The sequence below is a fragment of the Bombus vancouverensis genome, chromosome 14 (assembly GCF_051014615.1).
Source record: "Bombus vancouverensis nearcticus chromosome 14, iyBomVanc1_principal, whole genome shotgun sequence".
Lineage (NCBI taxonomy): Eukaryota > Metazoa > Arthropoda > Insecta > Hymenoptera > Apidae > Bombus > Bombus vancouverensis.
The window spans coordinates 11,334,875-11,361,845 of NC_134924.1; the positions used below are offsets into that span (position 1 = coordinate 11,334,875).

The 26,971-nt window shown below is 37.3% G+C and overlaps 1 protein-coding gene across 1 annotated transcript in view; it reads right to left on the bottom strand.

The window, feature by feature from the left end:
* Positions 1-26,971, bottom strand: part of LOC117153951 (cell adhesion molecule DSCAM) — a 166,180-nt gene that overhangs the window by 43,806 nt on the left and 95,403 nt on the right. Inside the window, exons 2-4 of the mRNA XM_076624249.1 lie at positions 21,153-21,282; positions 15,006-15,217; positions 13,835-14,152 (exon numbers count right to left, since the gene is read on the bottom strand). Of these exons, the coding sequence (XP_076480364.1) occupies positions 13,835-14,152; positions 15,006-15,217; positions 21,153-21,282 (660 nt within the window). The remainder of the gene's footprint in view (positions 1-13,834; positions 14,153-15,005; positions 15,218-21,152; positions 21,283-26,971) is intronic.

Here is a 26,971-nt window from a genome sequence, read left to right on the forward strand (position 1 = left end):
TTTGAAAAGTGATAGCAATTTTCGTACACGGAGTTTTTAGTAATACAGCTACTCATCTTTACAGTCAATATTTGTCGCAGATGAGAATCAAATATTTAACGAATTCTGTAATTCTTGCTATTCAATTGTTTGTAATTACATATACCCGATCATGCTGCCTTTAGGCAAAATTTATTAACAACTTTATAATTGGAAATTTAATTTCAATGTTATATAACGCATAAACATATTTTAAAGCACGTATAATGCTAGAAGTGTTTGTTCTTCGTTAAATATACAGCACGCTGCTACGTATTGGTTGTATAACATATGCAAACGTTTCATTGCAATTATCAGCGGCTACTTATATCGAGCAATTTTGCAGGATGAACGATAGAGAATATTGAATTTCCTATTAACGTCGTCGCTTGTGCGTTGACTACGGAAATTCATAGGTTCGAACGTATACATCTGTCACGGTAAATGCATATATGTACCGCCTGTCCATTTCCATCAGCGATAAATCTTGGAACGTCTATTGATTGCAATTATTGCATGCAATATTGGATCGCCTTAATCACGCAGAATAAGGCATGTGTAACGCCAACGAGTCGCTGCAACATTCTGTTTACGATAATTGTTTCACCACTTTAACGTGTTATCGAATGTGATCTACGAATACGGTTAGCAACGAAAATGTCATACATCTGTTCTATCGAATTAACTAAAATTTCACATCAAGATATACGTGGTAACTTATATGGGTCTTAGAGTAAGGACAAGTAATGATGTTTTATTTGGAGTTAAGTTTAGTTTAACAAGCGATACTCAATACAAAAAACTGATTACTATATCGTCGTACGTCTTATTATCATACTCGGTTCTCAACTTCCCGATTCATACTCTCCGGCTCCTTCACTCACACTCTGTGGCTTTTCCACTGACTCTCTCCGACTTCTCAACTCACACTCTGCGACTTCTCAACTGACGTCTCCACCGACACTGTCGCTTCTCAACTCACACTCTGTGTCTTCTCAACCGACGCACTGTCGCTTCTCAACTGACCCTCTGACCGTTCTAGCATCCCTTTGTCTTTTCTTAGGCCCACCACGCACGTGTTCCGCAGACGCTCGTTACAAGGGTCACGTTTCTACAAAACTATTTAGCTCTCGCGACATTGCTTATGGTTAACTCGATGTTTCTTAGGCCCTTTTCCACGATACTACATATATATATGTCGGAGATGAAAGGACACCGAAGCCTCCCCTTTGGAACTTTGGCAAAATTCCCTAACATTATAATCTAGATTCTAATCATAGCCGTAATTAAACAATTGTCGTCATTCAATTCGATGATCTCGTGTCCTTAGACAGACTCCATCATAGTTTTCCTCTGCAGCATCATCGCGACGGAAAGTCATTCTCTCGTGAGGTTTCACTAGCGAGTTACATAGCGTCTTTACGCTCGCTGAATATTTTACGTTTTAACAGAGAGCTAGTTTAGTAATACTTGTATCGTAGACAAGTAAATCGAGTCCAACTTAGACTTTGGAAGAAAGTACATTTGTTATCCCGTCGACCGTGGATTCGTTTTCTACCCTAAGACCATTGTCATTAGTGTCTAATCACCGGGGTTACTTGTCAATTCTGCAATATCCACACTTGTACTAATAATCATATTTGCTAGTCAACCAGTCAATGTCTTCTTTATTGTATAACGACAATGTGTAATCCAAATGAAGATTCGTTTCACGCCCCTAACCCTAATCATAATGAGAACCCGACATATATATACGACAGTGTCTTGATATTATGAAACAACTCGTCAAAATATTACAAGAAACTAACAATTTGAGTTGGCAAAATTATTATTAAATTTACAAAATTAAAGAAAGGGCAGAATAACGTTGCATGTCCGTTCGCGTATTCTTTCTCGTCTTATATTCCACAAAGCCTATACCACCGACTAGTTACATTTTACTGGCCGTTCATCGGTAGAAATTTAATAACGATCGAGACTGAAAACAAAAGGCCAGTTGTATCTAGCACGATCTATAATACCACGTTGCCCATCGCGCGGTCTGCCTCGTAAATTCCAGCGCACGCTTATGCGCTGCCGCAACCAGCCACTCGTACAACCCCTAATTGCCATTAGCCGGTAGCCACTTCTCTGAAATTGGTTCCTCCGTTCCGTTTCGTGGCTTCGCTGCTAGCCTATGTGCGATGGCGATCCTTCTCGTCGCTCGACCAACCCCCATTCTCCTTTCACTCACCAACGGATACATACGTTCGCGTTTATAAAGCTTTTCGTTTCTCGAAACATTCGATTTTTGGATACCAAACGAACTTTTCTGTAGCTTGTGAGGGAGGAAAGAAGAAACGAGATTGTCTTGTTCCCGTGGCAGTTTATGCATCGATGGTTATCGATAACACAATGAAGATTATGTACCACGATCGAGATGTTACGTGTCACTATCGCGTGTTCACACGAGATGTTGTACTGTAACGATTATAACTCGTTACAATTTTCTAAACTACAACATTTTGTTATACTTCAAATCGATAATGAACGGCTATAGTTATGTTAACTCATTAACGTTGACGTTCGTAGGAAACACCACTTACACGAGAGAGTTGTATGTCATAGAAATCAAATTCATTGTACCAGCCGGGAATAAAATTACAATGACAGTTAAACAACTAGATAGAATGATACATTGTGAGAAATTATAGATATAAAACCAGAAAGACATGTCATATAAAATTGAAAGTTATAGTCAATCAGAAGCATATGTATCTTAAGATAACAAGTTGCAATGCGAATTTCTGTTTTCTAGATTTTCACTTTCAGATCAAAGCGGAGCCTTATGAGATGATAAGTCATCAAAGAAGAGGTAGTGTCTGAAATTTTCGATAATCTCGACTGTTTTTAGCAATTGTTAAGACATGGCATTGCTACTACAGTTGGGTGCAGTTAACATTCCCAAATGCGAATTTTTACAAAAACCAAACGACATTCGTTTGTCCACGATATGCCCACATTCACCCAACCAAAATTTTCGTTTGTCTTTCCGCCCCAAAAATGTACCAGTCCTTTTAAATTTTCATTTAGCAATAACTTTTTTTTATAAATGGCGGACAAACAAAAATTCTGGGTGAACAAACATATCTCACTTGAAAGTCAACGAAAAAGTTCACGGGGCGCTGATTACAAATTGTTTGAAATTTTCATTTGATGATAACTTCTTTTTCGAGGGTGGACGAACGAAAATTCTGGATGGACAAACGTAAAAAAATTGTGAACAACCGAATGCAGCTTGGTTTTTGTAAAAGCTCGCATTTGGGGATATCAAATCCATGCCACTTTTTTCAAATTTGGTGATAACATCGTTTTGAAGGGAAGACAAACGAAAATGTTTCTTGAATAAATGTGGACAAGCGAATGTTGTTTGGTTTGGTAAAAACTCGCATTTGGGGGCGCCAAGTTCATTCAGCTTACTGGTACACTTTCATGTCTATAGGATTTTGTAAATTAAAATATTTATTGTTCATATCATTAATAGTACGATTCCTCGTTATGTCTATTGATTATCGTAGATTATATAAAAAGTTAAAAAATAAAGAGAATCCAGTTACAGGAAAAAAATATAAAGATTGTAATTAAAGATTATTTCTAATTTGAATAATATTGCCTTTTGAGTAAAACCAATTTGAAAAGATGAATAAGTGGTAGGATTGATGAATAAACAGAAGAATGAATAAAGGAATTTAAATGAGATTCAAATCGAATGAGTAGCAGAATGAATGTGTGTACTGAAGAGTGTGTAGAAGTCGTAAGAATTCAAAGGCTTTCATCTTACGAGCATTATGAGGAGTGTTTTAATATCCTCAGATAATTTTTGTGCTAATTTACTGGAAAAAATTAAAATTGAAATTAATTTACTTCTCTGTTTGTAAGATATTTTCGTATTACCATGATATAATAAATAATTGTTTAGTATTAATACTATTAAAGATAATTAATTAGTAATTTCGTTTTTTAATGTTTTGAGTAGATTACAATTTGTATGATTGGCATAGTCAATGATATTTCATTGGAAGCTTTCTACGTGTTTACGATGTCGGCTGACTCTTTTAAGGTTACTCTACTTGCCAAATTATAACACCATTTATTCCACAAACTGTTCTGATTCGATAAAGGGACATTTTTTTGTAACAGAGATTAGCCTAAACCCTACAGTTTGTTTTCATTTGTCAGATAAAATATTTATAAACAAAAATTAATTTCAATATTTTGCATTCGATACAGTATGACAATAACAAACACTGAAACGCTTTAATGCTGAAAAGATCGTAAGACAAGAGGTTAAAAAATTAAGGTTAATAACATACACGAGAATTCTGACAATATGACGATTTATTTTAACCAAATAATTATCGTATTTTAAAAAAAGAACAAAATGACGAGATAAAAATAAAATCACGAGTTAAATTAATGGAGAGTGCGACAATTTCAACTTTCAATTAGACCGCGATGTTTGAAAAATCGTGGACAAGAATCGCAAAAGTTCGTTTCGTGCGAGACATGTCAGGAACATGTATCAAGCATCGATAAGAATGGCATAGCTGAAATCAAAGGCTGTATCGTTTGGTGCACGAAGCATCGCGTGTTGTTGCATCGTGATCACGCCTTCCTGCCTTTTAAGAAGCAGAAGAGAATCGACTGTACTTTTTGCCATCAATTACGGAGAAAATCTGCTCCGAATGATTCTTCGAATTGTTTTACAGTGTCAAACGAAAGGTTTGATTCGTACTTTTCTATGATTTTTCGTATCGCTTCATTTGAGAATCTCTTTACTTTTACAATTGAGACAGTTAATACGAACGGTGTAAAACAGTATACTTGTTACTGTTTTCACGCGTAGGTACATCTATACATGATAATCAATCCAGATTTATCAAACGAATTTATTACGTTCTTATATTTTTTGCTTACACCTTTGCAGCGAACTTTTTCGTTATAAAATGATTTGTATATGACAATTTCGGTTTCTTTCATTTTGCAAAAAATATTACAGTTCTCTTCAACTTTAATTCAGATATACTGTCTGTTATATGCTACCAATATTGTATAGTATACTACTATAATATTTTTAAGACTTACTTAACATTCTAAAAATTGTATAGAGCTTTGGGTTTCAAAATGCATAATATCAGAACAGAGCCATTACAGATGCACTGGCATAGGTGAAATTTCAGCTAATAGATCTCTTTCTGCTTTAGAAATTTCATGCAATAGATTTCTTTCTGCTTTAGAAATTTCATCCATGACTGTTTTAAAGAAAATATGAAACATTTGAAACAGAAGCTACAAAATTCGCAATTTTTATGTTCCAAGAATTCTATATTACCTATTCAAATTCTATATTTTTATCAGAAAATCTACAAAGGAAAGTATTCAATGTTGTCGGTAAAATAGCACGAAGAAAATTCAAGGAAACTCAACTACATATGCATTAAATTTCCAAGGAAACAATGTTCCACATAAAACGCAACACGCACGGTCTAAACTTTAAATACAACAACGTACAAATTAAAAAATTAGGACGAACAGCAGGAAACGTTAAGTGTATTCGCATCTTTATCGCACGTAATTACGTGTAGCGCACTGCTCTAATAAGTTCACGACTAAGTTCACCTTGTGCTATTATCGTTAATCTGAGTGTGTAAGCTTCGGTCACACGACGCACGTTCTATTGACCACTGGTGCACGTCCATCGTTTACATAGATGTACGCTAACTATCGAAATCGTGAGTTAACACCTGTGTAGTTGACGCTACACAATGTAACTTAATGTCCCCACGCCTGTTTATCACGGCGCTACGTTGTCGTTTTCTATTCGAATAATTCTCTAAGAATCGACAATACGCTTGTTGCACGCCTATCAAATTGCATTTCTGCATATACATACACATGAGTTTTTGACATAATACAACGATTAATATGTAGACAGATGTACGTGTAATCTTTTTCTCGACGTATTCGACAACATCCTTTACCTACATTTTGCATTTTTGATATACTATACCCGCATAAACATCTGCAGTCTGTTTATAGCCTATTGCATGTCAGAACATGTAACATACCATGAATAAATTCACGTTTAGAAAACGACGTATCAAGGCCGCATAATATTTTATTTTTGAACTTTCTTTACTTTTCTACTAAAGACTCAACAAGTTAGTTACAATTATTAGTATACGATATGAATCATAACAGCGAATCTAAATATGCTTAAAAAGCACCATTGTCGATTGGAAGAAATGAAAGAAGCAAGTGGATCGGCTGCAATCTGAAAGTAACCAGAATTTAAAGGAAATTTAAAGTCGCATAAAATTTGGCGAGAATTTCACAGAAGATTGCTTTTCACGATACAAACGGTAGCACGATAATTTCTCACAGACAATCGGAATAAGTCGGCGAAAAGAGGGACGCGACTGCGCATCGCGCTGAGTCCATTATTAATTATCATCCCGTGAACAGTTTTGACGTGCATCACCGCGTTCGAGTAAATATTGCGACCGACTACAACCGTGCATCTGCATCGTCACGGATAGTCGCGTACGAGCACGCGTTTAGTGAGCATTCAGATCAATGAGATATGAATTAGCGATAATCAGAGTAGCGATACATATCGATAATACAATGGCCGTTTGTATTGGCCTTTAATCCTTCATTGACATAACATTTTGTAAATTGCTGGAATTTAGATATTAAAAGAGAATTAGTTGTTGAATTCCCACAATCCAATTGACGCTCAACGTATCTATTTACGTACTTCTCCTGAAATATATTTACAATTTTACGTTTCGTTGATTATGGCGGATACGATTAACAGATTAAGCAACCAACATTTTGTTAGGTTCCGTGTTAAACAGAACGAAATGGTTAACAGCTGACAACTTGTATTGGCAATTAATTTGGGAGATATCACTTTTTCGCTTTTACTGACACATAACTCTCTTTTAATAAATACAATTAAATATTAAATCTAATGCTTGCAGTAACAATGCACAGTCTAAAACAAAATATGATACTCTATGATATTATATATAGTATATATATACGATACAGATATACATATGTACTATGATTGTAAATGTTACAATAATTTGTAATCAATTTTGAAATTCATGCTCCTAATTGTTAAGTAATCAAGTATCGTGTAAATTATTTGATGTATCACGTGAAACTACTTGAATTACAGAAATAATAAATGAACAATATAATAAAATAGAATCTATTATTTATATAATAAATAAACCACTTACGCATTGAATTAATTCAAATTTTATGTTTCAGATATTAATGGAACTGATTGAAGGTTATGCAATTAAGCAGGCTTATTGTACTAATGTAATAAATTATATTAGTAAAATAAGTTTTCTTTAATAATTGGCATAAATTTTTTCCAACTGTTGATAGTTTTGCTATGAAATTGATTTTGCTATGATATGTAGATAATTGACAGTTATTTCTTGTTATAGGCGTTCATAGTTCTACTTTCCCTTCTACGTATTATACAGGTTTTCTTAGAAATCAACTAGTCATAGGATACAAATATCTATGATTGTACAGTGATGTACGTCTGCATGTTTATCTTTAGTTTCTCCACGAGAACGAAACTTCTGATTAATTCATAATAGTCTACCGCAAGATTCAAATACGAGGACTAAGAAAAGGATAAGAACGTTTTCACTATATATATTTCTTTAGAAAGTAAAAATATTTGCGACTGAAGCATTAAGGTCACTAATAATACTATAACGCTTATTAAAAAATCATATTCGTCCCTTTTGAGGCGAATTTCTCTTTTAACAATGACTATAATTAAATAGATCGTATATCAGTCACGTTTATAATAGGATCTTAATCCCAACAAATGAAAATTAGAACAACCTGGTTTTTCCAAAAGTTACTTCAGAGTCTATAGGCCAATTAGTCTGAAATGGGTCAAGATACCGAGAAAGAAATCACAAATTACCAAAATAAATCAACGCTGTAGTTTCTTTCGCAAAAATATTTCACTTGGGCTATCAAACAGATTTTAATCGCACGAATTATCAATTATCTAGTAATTTATCGTTCTTCCTATTTTCTGTATTAACGACCATCATATATAACGTTAAAGCCATAAAAGATGAAAAACGTTCGAACACCAACTCCGTCATTGAACGAAATTCGAACTTGGTCACAGAGGCGAAAAACGGTGAGATTGACCCGGGGCTACTTTAATGAAAAACGATAAAGTTCTCCGGGAACATTTCTAGAAAGGAAGGAAGAAAATCGAAGTACATAGAAGAAGCGAAAGGATTCGCGAAAAAGCAAAGTTGCTTGGCCATCGAACACCGTATCGCTTAAGGACATTTAATTGGCAATCGAATCGGTAACGTTAATGCGGGCTGAACAATTAAAAGAGAATTTATTGGCGGTAAACCAACCGGTACCAGAAACAGGAATGCTTATTATTATTTGTACTGTTGAATGAAACTTGCTACGGGCTGGCAATGCTTCGAATTAATAGCTATCACCTCAGGGGGGGGGGGGATATATATGAAATTATAGCTGGTTATATGTACTTTCCTATACCATCGCGCGCCACTGTCGAAATCGGCTAACCGCAAGCAGGCCGTGTTCGTACGTCTAAATTTATTTACAACCGTTCTTTGATACGAATTAATCAAACGGCAGCTCGGCCGACCTCCATCAGCTCTTACGCGGCGCAGGCAACGCTTGTCAATTAGGAATTTAGGGGATTGGTCTCTCTGTGAAACGAGATAATTGATTCCTACGCGCGTTTCCTACAGTTGGAGAAATTCAATTCCTCTGATTATAATATCCGGTAATTTATCAGCGAAATTCGCAGTATCCCAATATGCAGCCGTGTACCTATTTATTATTGGTATGTGCAAATATTGTAATAAAGGAACACGATATAAATTGTGTTGGAGAATTTTCATTGATTACGCGAAGCTTCTATAGTAAAATGGTGGCGATTGGTCAAAAATTAAATGCCAGACGTTTTTACAAAAATATTGATTTTAACTAAATTGGAACTTTTTATATTAAATTGTATTAAATTATTTATAGTAAATTAAATGGGAAATAAAAATTCAAAAACAACAGATTACCTTTGGGTTCTGCATTTCATTTGAACTTGTATTTTGTTCCGTAATAACATTTAATTATTCTATATAAAATTGAAATTTCAACGTTAATAAGACATAAAATATATTTATAATTGGTTTAAACTTACATATATATAGTTTCCAAATGTGCTTTATCACCGTATATTAATTTAAAACATACTAATTTTCATAAAAATTGGATATATTATATTCCTGAACGGAAAAAACTATTATTTATTACGATACGTATCAACATTAGATGAAGATTATCTTCTTAGAAATACGTAATTGATTAATTTCACGTGTCACAATGCACTAGATCGTAATTTCCTGATAATTTTCTTAAAATGATAGAGTCTAGATCGCAGTTTTTTCATGTGTTTACGAAAAATCTAAAGTTGCCAAAAATACCTACGATTCTCATAATATAAAAAAAATGTATAAAATATCCAAGATAACTTGTCAGAATACGTACATATTTAGCGGATGAAAGAAATTTCTACTTATCCAAATTTCTCTTATCCAAAGTCGAACAGTATACCGATATGGCGATCGACAGGATCAGATAGCGACGTTCGAGTTAAAAGCACGAACTATAACTCAAGCTACTAATCGTTTCACGCGTGTTTACATTAACGTTATCGCTCGGTTCGAATAGTTTTACCCCTCGTAATGGTTACGACTCCCTAACCCTCGCCCTAACTCTATTCTTGCAAGTAAGGCAGCGCTTCTAGCTTCTCCGAAGTGGAACACCCTTCAGCCACCGCTTGTACAATATATCTATCTCGTCACCCCAAGCAGCTCTTTGCTCGGTAACACCTAAACGCGTGCCGCGGTCGTACAAGCGCGTATTCTTTAGCTCGTAGAAAGCAGAAACTAGCGGCAAACACAATCGCACACATACATCGAGTGTCTCGATACTCACGGTACGATCGTCGAAGACGATTCTACATGTAGAAATTAGTCGAAAATATAGAGTAACAATTTTGCATATGACCTTTTATTTCCGATAAAATCGAGTTTGAAAATTTGTCAAATATATCGATTAATTTTAGATTAGATCGAAGCGAATAATCGACAGGAGGTCGACCTACTTGCGAAAATAAGTCGAGAAGCGTAGAATAACATTTCTTCGCGCGATGTTTCGTTTCTGAGAAAATTAAATTCGAGAATTCTCATCAAGTACGCGTGTATCTGGCCAATCTTTAACCAAACACTACGAAACTCTATTTTCCTGGAAACGAGGGCTTAAACGAACAAATTTTATTCTACATTTTTCGCTTATTTATTCGCGTAGAATCACTTTCATACCGACTGTAGTACGATTATCCCGAGATACTCTGTCTTTGCAATATGCAAAGATTCTGTTCTACATACGTATCTTCGATTTATTTGTTCGTGTAGAATCACCTGCACGCTGACGTATCGTGATTATTGGAACACTCTATATATACACATGCGCATATATATACTACACATACGACGCCTCGTCACAAGTATCGACCGACAACGGCTGAACACGCCAAGAGCTCGCGTAGAAACACGGAATCGAAGCCGCGGACCTAGAAAGCACGCGATCCACTGATCCGTCTTGCGAGAGGCGTTACTGTTATCTTCGCTGACCAATCTCGAGCGGACGACTAATAGGTTCAGCGCGTGAACACCTTGTCCTGGCAGGACCACGTGAAAAGGCGTTCGGTAGCGAGAGTCCGTCGGCTCGGCTCAGGTCCGAGAAATCGTCGTGGCGAATTGTTTAACCGCGATGGTAGATAGAACGATAACCGGGGCAGAGGCCGATCAAGCCTCGGGTCAGGTGGCTTCGCGAGCCGCGAAGAATATTACTTTGAAGCGTTTATCGCCGGAATCTAGCACGCCGGATTTTCCTCTGATTCCCCTGCAGATTAGTTCGAATTGGACTTTAATTCTGATAGTCGTACGAGGATCTTTCTACCGTAGTACTGTTTCTTTCGTGGCGTGAATATTCTCTGGATTTTTCTGCTGCAAATATTTATGTAGCGTTGATCGATGTCGATTAAAAGCTATAGATATATATTTAAATGGAACCAATTGAGTGTAACCGAGAAAGATATATTTTATGAGCTATGGTGGCAAATAAAGAGGTGCTGAGTTATGTAAAACAGTAGATAAGTTGTTGGAATAACCATTTGTATTCGTTGTACCGTAAAACGTAGCATTAGTCACGTTATTCATTTGCAATTAATCTGCTGTTAAGAATACAATAAAAATGTGGAAATATTTCGAGTTGCTTTCTCTGATTCATTATCTTTAGTTTTCTATCGTCGGATGGTTTTTGAAATTGCATAAAACGTAATGAAATCACGTCACCGCGATCTAGTCACGAATATTCGGAATATTACTGTGATTTTACGCGAGTCTAAATTTGAGAAAAATGAAATGAAAGTTACCGGAGACGTTATTTTAGCGTTTGAGGATACTTCTGATCCCCAATTGCAACAATTCTGATCGGAGAATTTATAGAACTGATAATTCGTATAAATCTGGAATAACGAAACTAATCCACTTAAAGTGGCAGAGAAAATACATTGAGTCACGTGGGATACTTTAGAGAAACGAAATGCCACGAAAATCTTTTTTAAAAGACTATATTTTACACACTTCGACCAATAAATCTCAATCTAATAAATGTCTATCAGATTTGCTGCTTTTTCTGTCATACGACGTCATGCCTAATATTCTCTTCGCAAATGAAGAAAGCTTGTTCATGCACCATGAGATCTCCAGACCACCAGCAAGGAAATACATACAGATAAATTCTCGAACGAGTGTCAAACACGTTTCTTAATTGGTCTTTCACTCGTTTGCGCGTATGATCGTCTGAAGCCGTAAAAGACCAAACTTATTGCCGTGAATCAAGCGTGTAAGTTGCATGACCTATGCGTTAATTCGCCGCAAGAGCAGCTGATTTCTGTATAATTTCGTTGCGAAAGTTTCGACAACACGAACCAGAGATCGCACGAAACGCGCCCTGCGTCTCGTTAATACTTACCACTTGACGTCACCGGTATCATGATTCTATCTACTTATAGCAGACGGAAATATGTAACCGTTTAGCCTGGTATTCGCGCGATTTCGCCATTATAACTGCAATACGTTGTACATGATTTAGAGAAGCTGTTGAGGGAACATACTTTGTTGACTCTGAAGAGATATTACGAGGTATTTAGAAAGGTGAAAGTAATATGTGCATTCTATCTAATGTTTAATTTACGATAGACACGTAGTTCTTAATGTCATTTTCTCGAAAAGTATGTGTCCCTAATAGAAAATTATTTATATCGCTAATTTAAAATTTATTATTATGTCCAACACGTAGACAAAAAATTACTCAATGTACTCAATGTGATAAATTGTATCACAACACATGTGTAAGAACAGAACTTTTTTCGATATTCGAAGCAGTAAGGATCAGAGAAATTGTTAGAAAATATTTTGATATGTTTCAACTCTTGAAACTAGTGGAATAATACGACCCAAGATAAGTTTATCATTTTTCTGACAACATACAAGAGACATAAGATCTTGTTATAAGCGAAATATAAAGTTAGCCAAGACCCGAAGCACCTAATAAAGTCTAACGTTATAAGATTTCACTGTTTTCAAAATATATAAATTTTACAAAAATAACGAAATGTATATTTAAACGATTTCATTAGCCTTTTCTTCGTTATATGCTGTTTCAATTACAATTAAATCGCCAACTCTCTATTTCTGGATCTTCTATCTAGAAATCTCCTATCTGAAACTGCACCAGTTTGAACGACACAATTATCTCCGAATTACGACAAGCACGATGTTCAAATTCTCGGAATGAGAACAGAAATAGAACCAATGATGAGATTAAAGGAGTAATGTCATTTCAAAATGCGACGAAGAGAAATGAACAAAAAGTCGAAGAAAGGTATTTTCACAGCAAAATATTGAGATATCTTATTCGATTTTTTAGATACCTCAAAAGTATTACATTTTCGATATAAAATGTAAACAAACATCAAAGCAAGTTGCTGAATTCTCTACTTTAATCCACCATTTATCCGAATTCCTTTGACTCCATTCATCATCCTATTTCGTTCATTCCCATCTGCAAATAAACGCAAGCTCCGTCTTAAGGAAAATTCTCATCGACCGATGGCAGCTACTTTCCAAAACACCTTGTACTTACTAACGCCACCATAAACGCTCATATTAATGTCTGGAAAATATCTGTTGGAATACATCGGGACAGCGTGGTATTAGAAACGCGATCCGGTCAAAACGTGCGTGGAAATTTTTTAATTACAGCTATCCATCACAATTATTTTACGCATTAGGTTTGCTCTGTCCACTGGTAGCGCTTTTGCGTTTTTAACGAACAAGAGATTAAAATGCAACAATGACAAAAGTAACACAACTAGACCGTGGATTTTTATGCATCTATGGGAAATTTGAAAATGTAAAAATCTACAGAAAATTTATAATCTGCAGAAATATATAAAACATCGAAAGCGTGATATTTTTTACTAAATATTTACTAGAGAAAACGATCTTCTGCTTGAGTGCAATTTTTTCAATTACACTCGTAAAATTACGAATATACGTAAATATCCGTGATCTAGTAATATGGTCGCGAATAAGATTCTGTAACTTACGATTCACATCGAGAACGACCAGCCTGGTTTGCGGCAGCACAAGGTTAGTGTTGCTGGCCTCGCATATCAGGCGAGCCTTGAGATGTTGCCTTCCAACTTTAGGATAGGACAAGCGGTTAACCGTCAGGCCAGAGTCGGCGTTGTAGTGATAGGACTCGTCTATCACGGTGTTGTCGAGGTACCACGTCAGCTTCGGGGGCGGCTTGCCACCTCGTACCTCGCAAATCAGGTTCACGTCACTCCCCTCGTTGTATGGTTCCTCTAACCTCGAGATGTCCCTCGTCGTCCCGTCCAGTATCACCGGCTTCGACGGAGGCACTATGCGAAACACACATACGTACGTACACATGTACACGTGTATATACAGACGCATATTCACACAGAGGCAGCATGATTGAATCAGCGGAAATGCGGATTGATTATTTGTCCGCCGCTTGAGAATGGCTGATCTATCGCGCTACCTGCGTGCCGGCGTGATTTACTCGTGAAAGATTGATTAGGGCCAATTGAGTTCCGCTGATGCGAGTGATTTACCATTCGGTGAATACTCTTTTGTCGACGATTACGCGCAAACCGTGGAAATGAACGGTTAAAAACCAGCAAATCCTGCTGGAATTCGTGCAAGCGTGAAACGGTAAATTGCGCAAGCCTTGGATGGTTCGTTTATCTCTCCTACTGGATATATAATTGTTCTTCTCGTTGCCAGAAATACGAACGATTTCGTGCAATGAATAGCGTAAACGAATGTGTTCCGTGCAAAATATTTAGAAATATTTTCTAAAATGAATTCGACGAGATACGATATCGTGTACTTAGCAAATGTCTTAATCAAGACGATAGTTATGTCGTGTGGTTAGTACGATAGCTTACCTTTCTGATTTGGAATTCAACTGGCATTGAGAGATTAATATTGTACGATATATCGAATGCGATTATTAAATTATACAATTAAATCTTTTTTCATTTATATCTTTTCTTTCTCTTACTAACGAACGTCGCATTGTATAGGTTGGTAGATGTTTCCATATTTCTGAAGGAAGATGTACAGCATTACAGCCCCGACGATTACAGTATTAACCGCAGTACGAAATATTCGCTGAGACTTTTTAAGAATTGGAACAGCTACCGACGTTGCACGTAATTTCTGATAAATGACAGGCGCACTACTCACTTATAACAGTCAGATTCATCTTCTGCTTTCTCGTTGGCGAATTCTTGAAGTCCACTCGACACCAATAGATCCCTTCGTCTTTCGTCTCCAACCGATCGATGCTGAGGTTAGCAGGATTCGATGCTGTGATAAAAAAAGCTCTTGGTCCTAGCGCCGTCGGCGACGACCACAGGCGAGCATTGTTCAACTGTCGACGACCACGGACGTCGAAGCTGAAACCATCGGTTCTTTGTAATAATGACAAGCATCCACGAAACTTTACTGTTTTTTATTACATTGCGATCTAATTTTTGAAATTGTACAAAACACGATTACTAATGTAATCTTACGATATGTTTTTCATTTTCTTTGAAAATCTGCGAAAGAAAGATTTATCAAACGACCCATATCGCAACGAAAAAGATTTCAAGTAGTACGAATTTCTTCGCGAGAATGTTTCTGCTGGATATGAGTCAGTACTAAAATCCCATGGAATTGAGACGAGAATTTTCATGCAACAAGCACTTGTAATCTCGAAGATCCGACAGCCGACAACGGTCTTCGAGTCGTCTCGCGTCGTAGACTTTACTTGGTGTAACGTGCGAACTTGAGAACATGCTTGCGCGAGCTTATCGCTCCTGAAATCCTCGACGATTCCGCCTTCGATCTAGCTACGAATCTCGAAATCATTGGTAACACGATTATGGAGTGAATAATCGTGTCTCTCGAGTCTAATTGAGCAGCAAGGAAAGCTTCCATTCGAGAAACTTAGTAATGTTCCAAGTTTAATCATATGAATATTAAGTAAGTGTAATAAGAAGACTTCTAAAGCGCAAATGACAAATGTATAGCTTCTCTTGTTATATATTATCGATCTGCTAAAAGGGCGACAAAACTAAAAGATATAAATTTAATAGAAATTTTGAAACTGAATTTTTAGTCAAAGAATCTTCGTTTATAATTTACCCACTATTTACCTACTATACTAACGATTATTTCCTATTGCAAACAATATCGTCAAAGATCGTAAGATATAATAAGATCTCCGAATAATCCTTTCGGAAGGACGATAGTCGCATGTAGATTAAATCACAATGTTTTCCGTTTCTCAAATATCGAAAAAAATATTTTTCTTTAAACACCCGAACAAGATCCTACTATTTATAACGTAATCCCGATATCGAGGCCAGGGTTCAAGTCCAGTCACGATTTAAGATTGTTCGCTGTACCGTGAAGGATCTTAGCGGGAGAAGCATAACGGAGTTAGGATGCGGACAGGACAAAGAGGTAGGCGTATACGTCGAGTCTCGTCCGGGGAGCTATTCTCCATGCATGATTGCATATTAAACAGTCAAGGACGAGGGAGCCGCGAGAAAGGAGATGATTCCGCGAGTGAAACGACAGACGGAAGTTTCGGAAAGATCGAAAGACAACGAGACGTTAAGCCTTACTCTTTTCACTCGTCGTCTCTACCTGTTTCTCTTACCTGGTATCACGAAGGTGAAGAGAGAGAGAGAGAGAGAGAGAGAGAGAAAGAGAGTGAGATAGGGAGGGTCGAGAATGAAAGAAGTGGGAATTGGTAGGAGGCCGAGGAACATGGAAACCGACGGTTCCTCACGAGCGACTAAAAGTTAAATTGCGTTCCACGACTGCACGGGAGTTCGGATTTCCGCTCGTGACTGAATATTCCCAAAGCTATCCCACTCTGCCGGCTGCTTCCGCGGCATTGACGTTGAAATACGATTTAATTCTTCCACTTCGCACTTCCAACAGACGAGGAAAGCGCTTCCGTGACGTGCTGCCGCCGTCCGGACGTCCGTATGGTTGCTTGCCTTGAGGCCGCCGCACCATCGGCCCTTAGGGCTTCTCCACACTGATGCAACACATCACACATATACATATACGTATACATATGTATAATATGGGTCTCTACATATTCCCTATTCCTCGTCTCCTTTCAGAAAATCACCAGTTTTCCATCGGGGCTGAAACGATTCTTGGATATAACGCGTTCATTCCTTCGTTCGATTGGCTTTCGACGAGCGATAACCCCGCAAAGCGATTCCTAGCTATCAGTCTTCCGACTCTTGGCTGAATCTTCGGATCGATCGCCGGTCTCTCACGTGCCTCGTCGATCACCTGACTGATTCGCGGAGATTTTCGAAAGAAGAATCGCCGATCGAACGTTCCTGAACGCGGCGTTGCATAGAAATCGAGACGATCCGCGGCGAAAACCCCCGTTTTTATTGGAAATCACAAGCGCTGGATTCGAGAATCGCAGCAAGACTCGACGCCTGCATTCGTGAATGCACGGAGAACTATCTTACTATCGTAAGAACTGCTCCCCCGTGGTCCGTATGCAGCATGTTGCTCCTCTTTGATTTGCTGAGTTTCGCTTTCGTGATTATTTGCAACGATCGATAGCGTGTCTATGGCTCCGTGCTCTAAGTTTGTAAATTTGGTATCAGAGAGTATTGCTAAATGAGAAGTATTTAGTAAAAATGTTCAATTCCTTGAAATTGTAACGAAATGAGTAGGATAAATAGGATAAAATAAATATTTTAGTCGAAATTCATTGTATTAGTAAGTTCGTATTCACGAAGCCACGGAACGAATTCTTGTACAATATACAATTTGGTATAATAATTATTCTAGTAATTTTTATTGTATACGTTCTAAAGAAATTACTTATTGAACGAATACCTACAAAACAGTGACTTCAGACGTTGCAAGTTGCAACATGTTTGACTAGCGTTTCCCTGTCTTTTGCCAGAACACGCTCTCATCTTTTGTCTCCCTACGGCTTCGATAGTAAACTATTAACCCTTTGGCGAAAGAACGACACCAGGACGATCATTCGTATAATGCAAGCGATTTAGAAGGTTTCTAAGGGGAGTAGCGAATGAAATTGGACAGATTCAATTCGATGGAACGATGTCCCTTAAGAGCAATTCAGGACGCTGTTCGGAGATCTCACAAATATTACGGAAAATTTCATAAAAAGCTGACGGTGGCCGAGTCTAAAGAAAATACGGTAGAGTGGAGGAGCAGTAGGAACTGGAGAATAAGAAGGAAGAAAACGTAGAAATAAGGTCAGCCAAGAAAACGAAGTAGATGAATCGATAATCGGGAGAATCGAATGAACGAAACGTCCTGACGGGGTGAAACATTCAAGTGACCGAATAAATCGGTGTAATAGGATTACAAATGAGATTAAGCGGCAACTACGCGACGGGGTTAACACGGGTGAGGTGATTTAAACGGGTGAGAGGGTAGATTTAAAAACGTTAACAACTCAGTCAAGTTAACTCGTAAAAGAGATTCCAAATATAATATCATAATTCGTCGGAGTTTTACGACGCGACATACAGAGAACTAGATTTACATATAAAACAAGCCAGCGCTTATCTCCCGACATGGGTTTGCTCGAGGGCGGAGCAACGTTTCGTTTCGTTGGATTAGTCAAAAAATTACCCCTGTTTATCAGGTATAACAGTGCTTAGTCATAATCACAGGAGGTATTCGCTTTCTCTTTACAGCATACGTTTTCATTATGCCGCATTAATTAAAGAAATCTGAAAGGTTATTATTTCTCGTATTATACGAACGAACGAATAAATTTGGTCTACATTGATAAACAGAGTATAAGCAAAGCGTAGAATATTATGCAAACCGTATGAAAAGGACGTAAATGATTTACATCGTAAAGGAAATAATCATTTCTGTGATTATAGGGAGTAGAAAATAGAAATTAAAAAACGAACATAAAGCGAAACATGATAAAACCGAAAATATTAATTAATATTTCATTTACATCGAAGCTTTGAGCAAAATTTGGAATTTTAACGGTTATCGAAGTGATTAATTCAATTTTATTTTTTATAATTATGTGCGAAAAAGAAACACGATATTTGCGTTGCTATTGAAAAGGTTGAGTTGTGTGCTTCTATGTGCTATCCTAATTCATATCTAGCGTATATTATTTAACGGCAGATTATCGCCGACTAAGACCAATTGTAAAGAAGGTTATGCAATATAATTAGGGGGATTATTAATCAAATTATTGCGCTACATTTGGAACTAAAAGCACCTCTGATGTGTGAAATGAAATAATTAGTTTGCTCTGCTGTATTTATATGCTAAATATTTAGATATTTCGCATAATTAATTAGCAAATAATTTACAACCGCCTATAAACGATTTCAATTTTGCGGCTTCTTCGTAAATATACTATGTGTGAGATTATAAAGAAATAACTTTACTTGAAGTTATAAAATTATATGTTAGATAGTCTAGAAAGTCTATAGAAGATAACAAATAGATGAAGTTTAAAATTCTTCAAAACTTAGAAGTTTGACGGATTTCTTTTGGAGCGTTAGGGATTTTTAACGTATCCTTGCAATGGACGAGACACTCGATAACATACCTATGATGACCTATGATAACATACCTAATTTAGAGGTAGTTTTCACGTTTTACGCGTCTAAAATGTGCACTTTTGTACGTAAAATACACGCACTATTTTTATACCTCGTAGAATTGGTATAAACCGATCGTGAATGTTAGCAATAAAACATCGTATAGCACCAGATTTTGTTAAGAATTTACGAGCTACTCATAAAATCGTATAATTCCGATACGGACACCCGGCTTACATGTTATTTCAAAAACACAACTTTCTATATATCACTGAATTTCTCTCTATAGCAACTGAAACAGAACAAATAAAATGTAATAATAAAAAATGCAATTCTTAAAAAGTGAACATTCGATACGCTTCATTTCATAACACATCTTTACAAAACCTAGTCTTTTTCCCTTTTTCTTTTCCTTTTGATATACTTTTTACATTCTTGAAAACAAAAAAAAATAAAAAAACATTTTAGGGATTTAAATACACGTACGATCGTCGTTAAATCCATTGAGAAAGTCCCGTCACCAATTTCAAATTGATTTAAATCGTAATTATTCCTCAAAATAATTTCTTACCGAGTTAAAAAATCGAATTCTCAATTCGTTTATAAAAACTCTGATGAATAGCTTACCATCGCTTTTACATCGCAGCGTTGATGAGAGGGTGCGCGATAACTCGAGGAAAACAAGTGAAAGCCGAAGAAACGATATTCGCCATTTCGTGTCTTTAACAGTCTGGCGCACGTATGATAAGCGAGCCGGCACGTCTCGTAATAAATATTTTACTGCCTCAGCCGGGAAAGGGTACGCGGGGAGGACAGGAAGAAAAGCTCGTCGAGAGGATACAAGGGGTGTCTGTCTGCCTCTAAATTTAAAGTTCCCTCTCTAGCGGCGAGGATTAAACTGACTTTACAACAGGCAACGACCTATGCCTCCAACCATCCGATTCAACCCCTACATCGCTTCTGCTAGGGATGGAAGAGAAGAAAACGGTGGAAAAGCTCGAGACGATGCATCGCCACCACCGCACATATCTTACACCTTATTACATTTCTTAAATATGACCCGACGGGCAGCAACGTCGACTACCCCCACGACCACATGCCCCCACCCTATGATAGAGAGTGTCGCGCTTCTTCGCGAAAGCGACGAGCTTCGAAGGTTTGCGGGCCAAGCACCATTCTATATGCAAAATTTCACGGGTCGCGGAAGCGAAATAGCGAGTCGGCAAGCAAATGAAGTTCACCGTGGAAAATAACGCGAGGAATTTCTGGACCGTCCCTTCTCCATCCCTACGACCACGCCCGCAGTGCTCCCCGTTTTATTTCTTCTAGGCAATTTATATTCCCGGATTATCGGGTTTCAAGAGAATTTTAGACGTCGCATAGCCTCGCGCGATATCCTTCTAGCCGTTGGCTGGTTTTTAAAGGCTTCTGATGAATTCGGGGCTTTTAATAACGATTCGGGATTACAGTGGATTTTATTGGCTGATAGGAGTACGGGAGAATTTAGTTTTCTATCGTGTTCTCTCGTTATTCACGCTGTTCCGTCGTGTCTTTTCTTTCTATCACTGATCATCAGTGTTTTCTGGCTGTTTATAAATTGAGATTATCGCAATATTACTTTGGCGTAAATATCTAATAGCGAACAAGCAATGTCCTTCCTTTTTCTGTCTCAAGGAGAAAGGGGGTTGGTTTTCGTGTTAGTAGAATTTACGTATTTTTGGTTATGCAAGTAAAAGGTTTAATGGCTCACCTGTAGATTGGCTCACTAGCACCCTCTTTGTACCAGAGTACCATGCTGACTTCGTCGTTGTCGTTGGAACGAATATCACAAGGAAGGTGCACTTTCTTTCCCACAACCCCACTGATAGTAATCATTGGAACTGTAAGCAAAAAAGATGAAATATTTATAGTTAATTGTACTATAATAGGATAAAAATTGGATTAAAAGTGACGAAGACGATTAAATTTGAAATTTTATTATCCTCCGGTATCCTTTCACAGTAATTCGCTAACTGTAACCTTAATTAAATTAACATGAAATTAATTATAAGTTTAAGCGGTTACTAACAGATATTTCCTCGTAATATAATACTTGATATAATACTTAAAAAGAACGTAAAACTATATTTAAAGTTTAATTCGACAAAGGTTCCAAAGATAGTCTTACTATCTAAGATTTTTAATGAAACTTTGTACTTTAAAATTAAAATTTGAACTTTGCTCTCGCCCCACTATAGCGATATATGTAATCAATCCAAAAAGTGTTGAAATAAAAATTGGCTGAATGATATTGAAACAGTAAAATATTTATTTCTATTCTATGCTTGGTCTAAACATCAATACCTGTCAATATAATACGCATTATATATACATATCATATATTCGTATTAATGTAAATCGGTGTTTGTAAAGTTTGAAAAGAATGGAACACAAACAGAGACACGTCTCGTAAAATTTTATAATTAATTATACTTGATTCAAATCTGCTCTTTAATTAATCATACGCAGGGATACTTGCTAACCGATTTATTCGCAACTGAACCTACATTGTAACCATTTTTCAAGGCAACATCAATCACGCTCGGAAGTGTGAGCGAACTTCTTTCGAAATCAATGAACACACCAACGCCTCGAAATATCTAATCTCGTCATTAATCAAACTAAATTAATCTCCTTTTATCAATTTGCCATGTACCTCGACAATTTTCTTTCCTCTTGCGTAAATGTGAACGCGCGATTCGTATCGAATCAAATGACTGTCACGGACAACGTAGTATGACAAAACTTTTCCTACGTCACATTCACGCCCAAACGATGAAAAGAACTTACCGTTCTTACTAAAAAGCGGAAATGTAATCCGACGTGCGTCATAATATTTTCTTCCTCTAGCTGTCAAATTTCAAAATATCCGATCCTGCATTTTGAAACAAAAAATTTATCCACCATATATGGTGTTAACAACGGCCGAAAGAGTTTCTCAAAAATGATATTAATTCTCGATTCTACTATCAAAACCAGCGATTCATCTCAAGTATGAACATTATCGCACATCCACCAGGAGAATAATTAACCACATTCGTTTGGTAGGTGGATAGCGTAGTTTTACCAGGTAATAGAAAGCGCCCGGGAGAAGCAGAAGCAAGGTGGTGCACGCAAACTACGAAGACATCCTTCGGGATTAGGTCTCATTACATGAGAATTCTGCGGTGACGTACGCGCTGACGGTTAAGGTCGTGGCTTTCCGACCGAGCTTAAGGCGGCCAAGTCGTCTTGCTGGTTGACGATGCAAGCTGCGGTTAACGGGGGTTTGATGTCCTCATCGCCTTGTCTACCCGATTAGATTTACGTGTAGATGGAGTTATCGCGTTTTAACGAGTTACACGGTGACATACATATCACGGATACCACTCCTTATTTTCCTTCTTCACTGACGCGTTTGCCATCCTTGTCAGTCGAAAATCAACGATTGCGTGGAACATTTTCGAGGACCAATGGTCGGACAATCTCATCGATCAATGACACTCTCCTACCCGCTTGTTCCACAAAACAATCGTAATAGCTCACTGTTACGTGGACTTCCATCTTGGGTCACACGACGCTGATGCTTCTCTACAAGTTTGGAAACATAACCGCGAAAGTCGGGAAATCGTGGGTGGAGGATAGATAGTGGATGAGTGTCCCGAGATGAACCGTTAGAAAGTTGGTCCGGCAGTTTCGACTGAATATCATTGGCCGAGTAAGTTTCTATGTTGAATTGCCCGCATCGTAAGATTCGTAAATTCTGTTATCAAATTTAACTTTGCTCTTCGGAGGAAAATGGCTAGTTCAGGCACTTAGAGATCATGCCGAAGATCATTTCGTTTAGGTCTTCGTATAGTTCGCGAATAATAATAATAATATAGTATAGTACATAAATATCATTAAATGATACGAAATTTGATTACACTTAATTAATTAGTATGTAAATACCATAATGAATACAGTGGTGTACAAATACTTTTTGTAGCCACTGTAGATCACCAATTTCCGATATGTTCGTCCTATGACAATTTAAAAAAATTCTATTCATGTTAATTTTGTAGTCTGTGATTCGTAAATGTAGTTCTAATTTTACAAGTATAACTGAATTATAAAAGTTCAAATCTTCCACCAACGACGGTCATGCGACCAACATTTGTAAACTAAAATTCTAACGAAGAAAAATTTCACGCAACGTATTATATAACAGGCGCAGTCACAATCCGACGAACTTATCGCGAACTTTATTTTTCGGCAAACACAGACTACGAAAACGTCCACAGTGACAAGCACCAGGCTCGGTTATATTGGAACAATTTCATTTACCACAAGAAAAATGCTGGCTAAATTTCACGGCTAGGCGTAACCATACATTTTCTTGACATCTTGATCTGGAAGGAAAAAGCCTCTAACCAGTTACAAGCTCATGAAACGTCGAGAAATGGGGAGCAATGATGACTGAGTCGTTTCTTCTTCTTCGTCTCCTATCGTTATACGACGAATATTAACGTAGGAACCGTGGGCCGGTACAACTACCATTTTTTTATGGCGTTTAGCGAACTCCAGGCGAACAATTTGCATCGTTATGCAAGTCCGCATCACGTGAGCCGTGGTAAGATTTTAATAATTGTACGTGTTTCGATCGCCGCTGTTGTGTCCGGTCGATCAGGTATCGACTATCGGCCAACGTAACTTCTCCACCAACCTCTGGCTAGGGTCGACTGATTTTAATTACTTTTGCGAAAGTTTAGCAACTGGAAGTGTATTTACCGTGGAAATTCGCAATTTTGTTGGGTGGTTCGTTAGTTCACTGATTGTTCTCTATTTTTCTTTATATCTGAATGATTTCAAAAGGAAGATAGCTCTATAGGTAATTTGTTACATAGTTCCACCGAGTATTTTTATGAATATCGGTTATATTGAAAAGTTTTAGTAGACGAAGTTGAAACTTTTCATATTAAGTTGAGTTTGTAGATAAATAGTAATAGATCCAAAATAAAGCAAGACTGACTTAAGGAACGATTCGACGTAGATTCATCCTATGGTGCAAAAATTCAATGTGCCATACATATTCCAATTCACCGATCTACGATAATCAGAAGATAAAAATACCGAATCGTTGATACAGTTCTGCCAAATTTCCACCTTAGTAACGTTTCATAGTCTAATCGATTGGACTGACAAGCGAATAGTACCCTTTAGCGTCGTTGACGTTGACAAAAGCGTCAATTATCATGATCGAATAGGAGACTATTTCGAACTTGTTTCAATCGAAATTCTAGTAGCCGTCTAGTTTGCCAATTGGGCAGATATGCGTGTAGCGTGCATCGTAATTCGTTTCTGTTGCCGAAGAATCCTCGAACCCCCACGTCGTTCCCGGTACGGATCGATGCCTCGACTCGTGCGGTTCATAAATAACCTTTCTACGCGGAAAACGAATCCATCAACGGGTTTGCTTCTTAACTAGCCAATTCGAGGTAACATCAAACGCAACATAAGGCTGCCGTCTTCTTCCATCCCCTGGCAGCTGCTGCGCGTTGCCAGGCCCCCGTAAATAAGTAATCTTTCCGTTTCCACGAATGCGCGAGAGGGTTTTGAATCTCGAGGATGATCGCCTTCGGGCGAGCGTGTCCAAGATACCAGCCGCGTTTATTTTCTTTTTTATCGAACGCGTAAATTTAACTGGCCTTATTTTTGCCCGACGTTTTCATTCGTTGCTCGCCATCGGCAAAATGAAATATAACGTTATTATTCTGGCATGCCGCGAATCCTTTCGCGATCTCCTTCCTCCCCCCTCTGCTTCTTGGTTGCGCGTATCGTAAGAAGCACGTTCCTTTTCAGCGTGAAATCTTTTGATAATTTATCGACGCACGAAACAATCTTTCACATAACTCAAACGTAGATAAAGAGGCCGTATGTCAATGGCGCAAAGAATTTTTACTCCTGTTTTGTGAATTTTTTAGCTATCAACGTGTATTCTGCGAATTGTCGACGTTCTATGAGAACGTGTGAGAATGTGTGAACGGTTGTTCATTTCGAACAATTTAATCAGAGTTGGTTATGTGGAAAATTAATTAACGTATACTTGTTACAACGGAAACTATACTATGATAAATAAAGTTTAGGCATAAATTCGTTTCACTTACTAAATTTTATAACGAGTATTGCACTCTGCACATTTTATACATATTCGCGCCTTAAATTTCCCGTAAATGTATAAGAATCACCACTGTAATTATAAACTTCGACGGTCTTGAGGATAACCCTGATGATGATAATCGATACCTTGGTAATTTAATAATCTACAGTTCGTCGATAACGGAACCATATTCCTCGATTCCATTGTAAAGTTGGAGCTAAGACAAATTGTCTCGTGTCGAGATAATTAAGACTTGGCCTACCCTTGGGAATCGTCGAATGAAAATGTCAAAAGATTCTTAAGCCCTAGTCGTCTCCACCGTCGCGTGTAATCCAGATTTATACGGTGATAGATCTTGTTTCTGCGTTAATTATTTCCTTCAGTCGTTATTCAGCATATAGGACCGTTTTACGATAGTGGCGGAACGAAGCAAAGCTATTCAGATAAACTAGCTGAGCGCCGTTCGAGTATCGTTCGTTATCTTTGCCGCGGCATAAATACGACTGTAAAGGAATAGCGTTAACAGGAAAGGGTGAAAATGTCGAGGTTCGTAGTCGTAAAGTAATAACAAGAGTAATTTGTTCTTGGTTCTACGTACATTTTCCTTATCTGTAAGGGATTAACGTTATCGAATTAGTAGTAGAATGTACTTGAAATTTTGTAACACGACATTCACGAACTTGACGATTCCGACGATTAAATGGTCTGCGATTGTTTCTTAATTTTTTGTTACAGATAATATTTGACTAACTTTCTCTTCGTGAACATAATATGTATTAACAATTATTTCTACATTGAAATAAAAAATGTTACGATACCTTTTTTAAGCAAATCTAATTATCTGGAAGAAGAATTTTTTTCCTATTCGATTACATAAATAGCGCTATCTTTTTTATAAAATAGAGATATAACATGTAGAGGGTGGAGAAAATAAAACTGAACGTACTCGTCCGAAAGAGGACTGTTATTAATTATTCAGAATGTTATGTCACAGTGCAATTTACTATCGGCTAAATCGTTTAACTAGATTCGACCGACAGATGACACTAGATTGGCTGATTGTTTATTAAATGCTGTCAAATTATTGATGCTAATAAGCCATGGTTTGCCGAGCACGCGTTCGAACGATGCCAAATAAGCGACGGTGGATGTCGAAAATATCTGGCAATGACGCATATGGGTAACTATATGACGCCCACCAATCAAAATTATTGTAATATTCGAACGCGGCCGTGACTCGAAAACGTCGGCTCTGTCCATAAGTACCTAATGAATCGAGAATTTATGTTAAAGCATTTTAATGGTGTTGGTAACAGTTTCTCGTTTCACAATAAGTTGAATGACATACATGCAACGTTGCATGAATTAATTAGATACGATGCTTCGGTTTTATTAATTTCGATAAATTTATA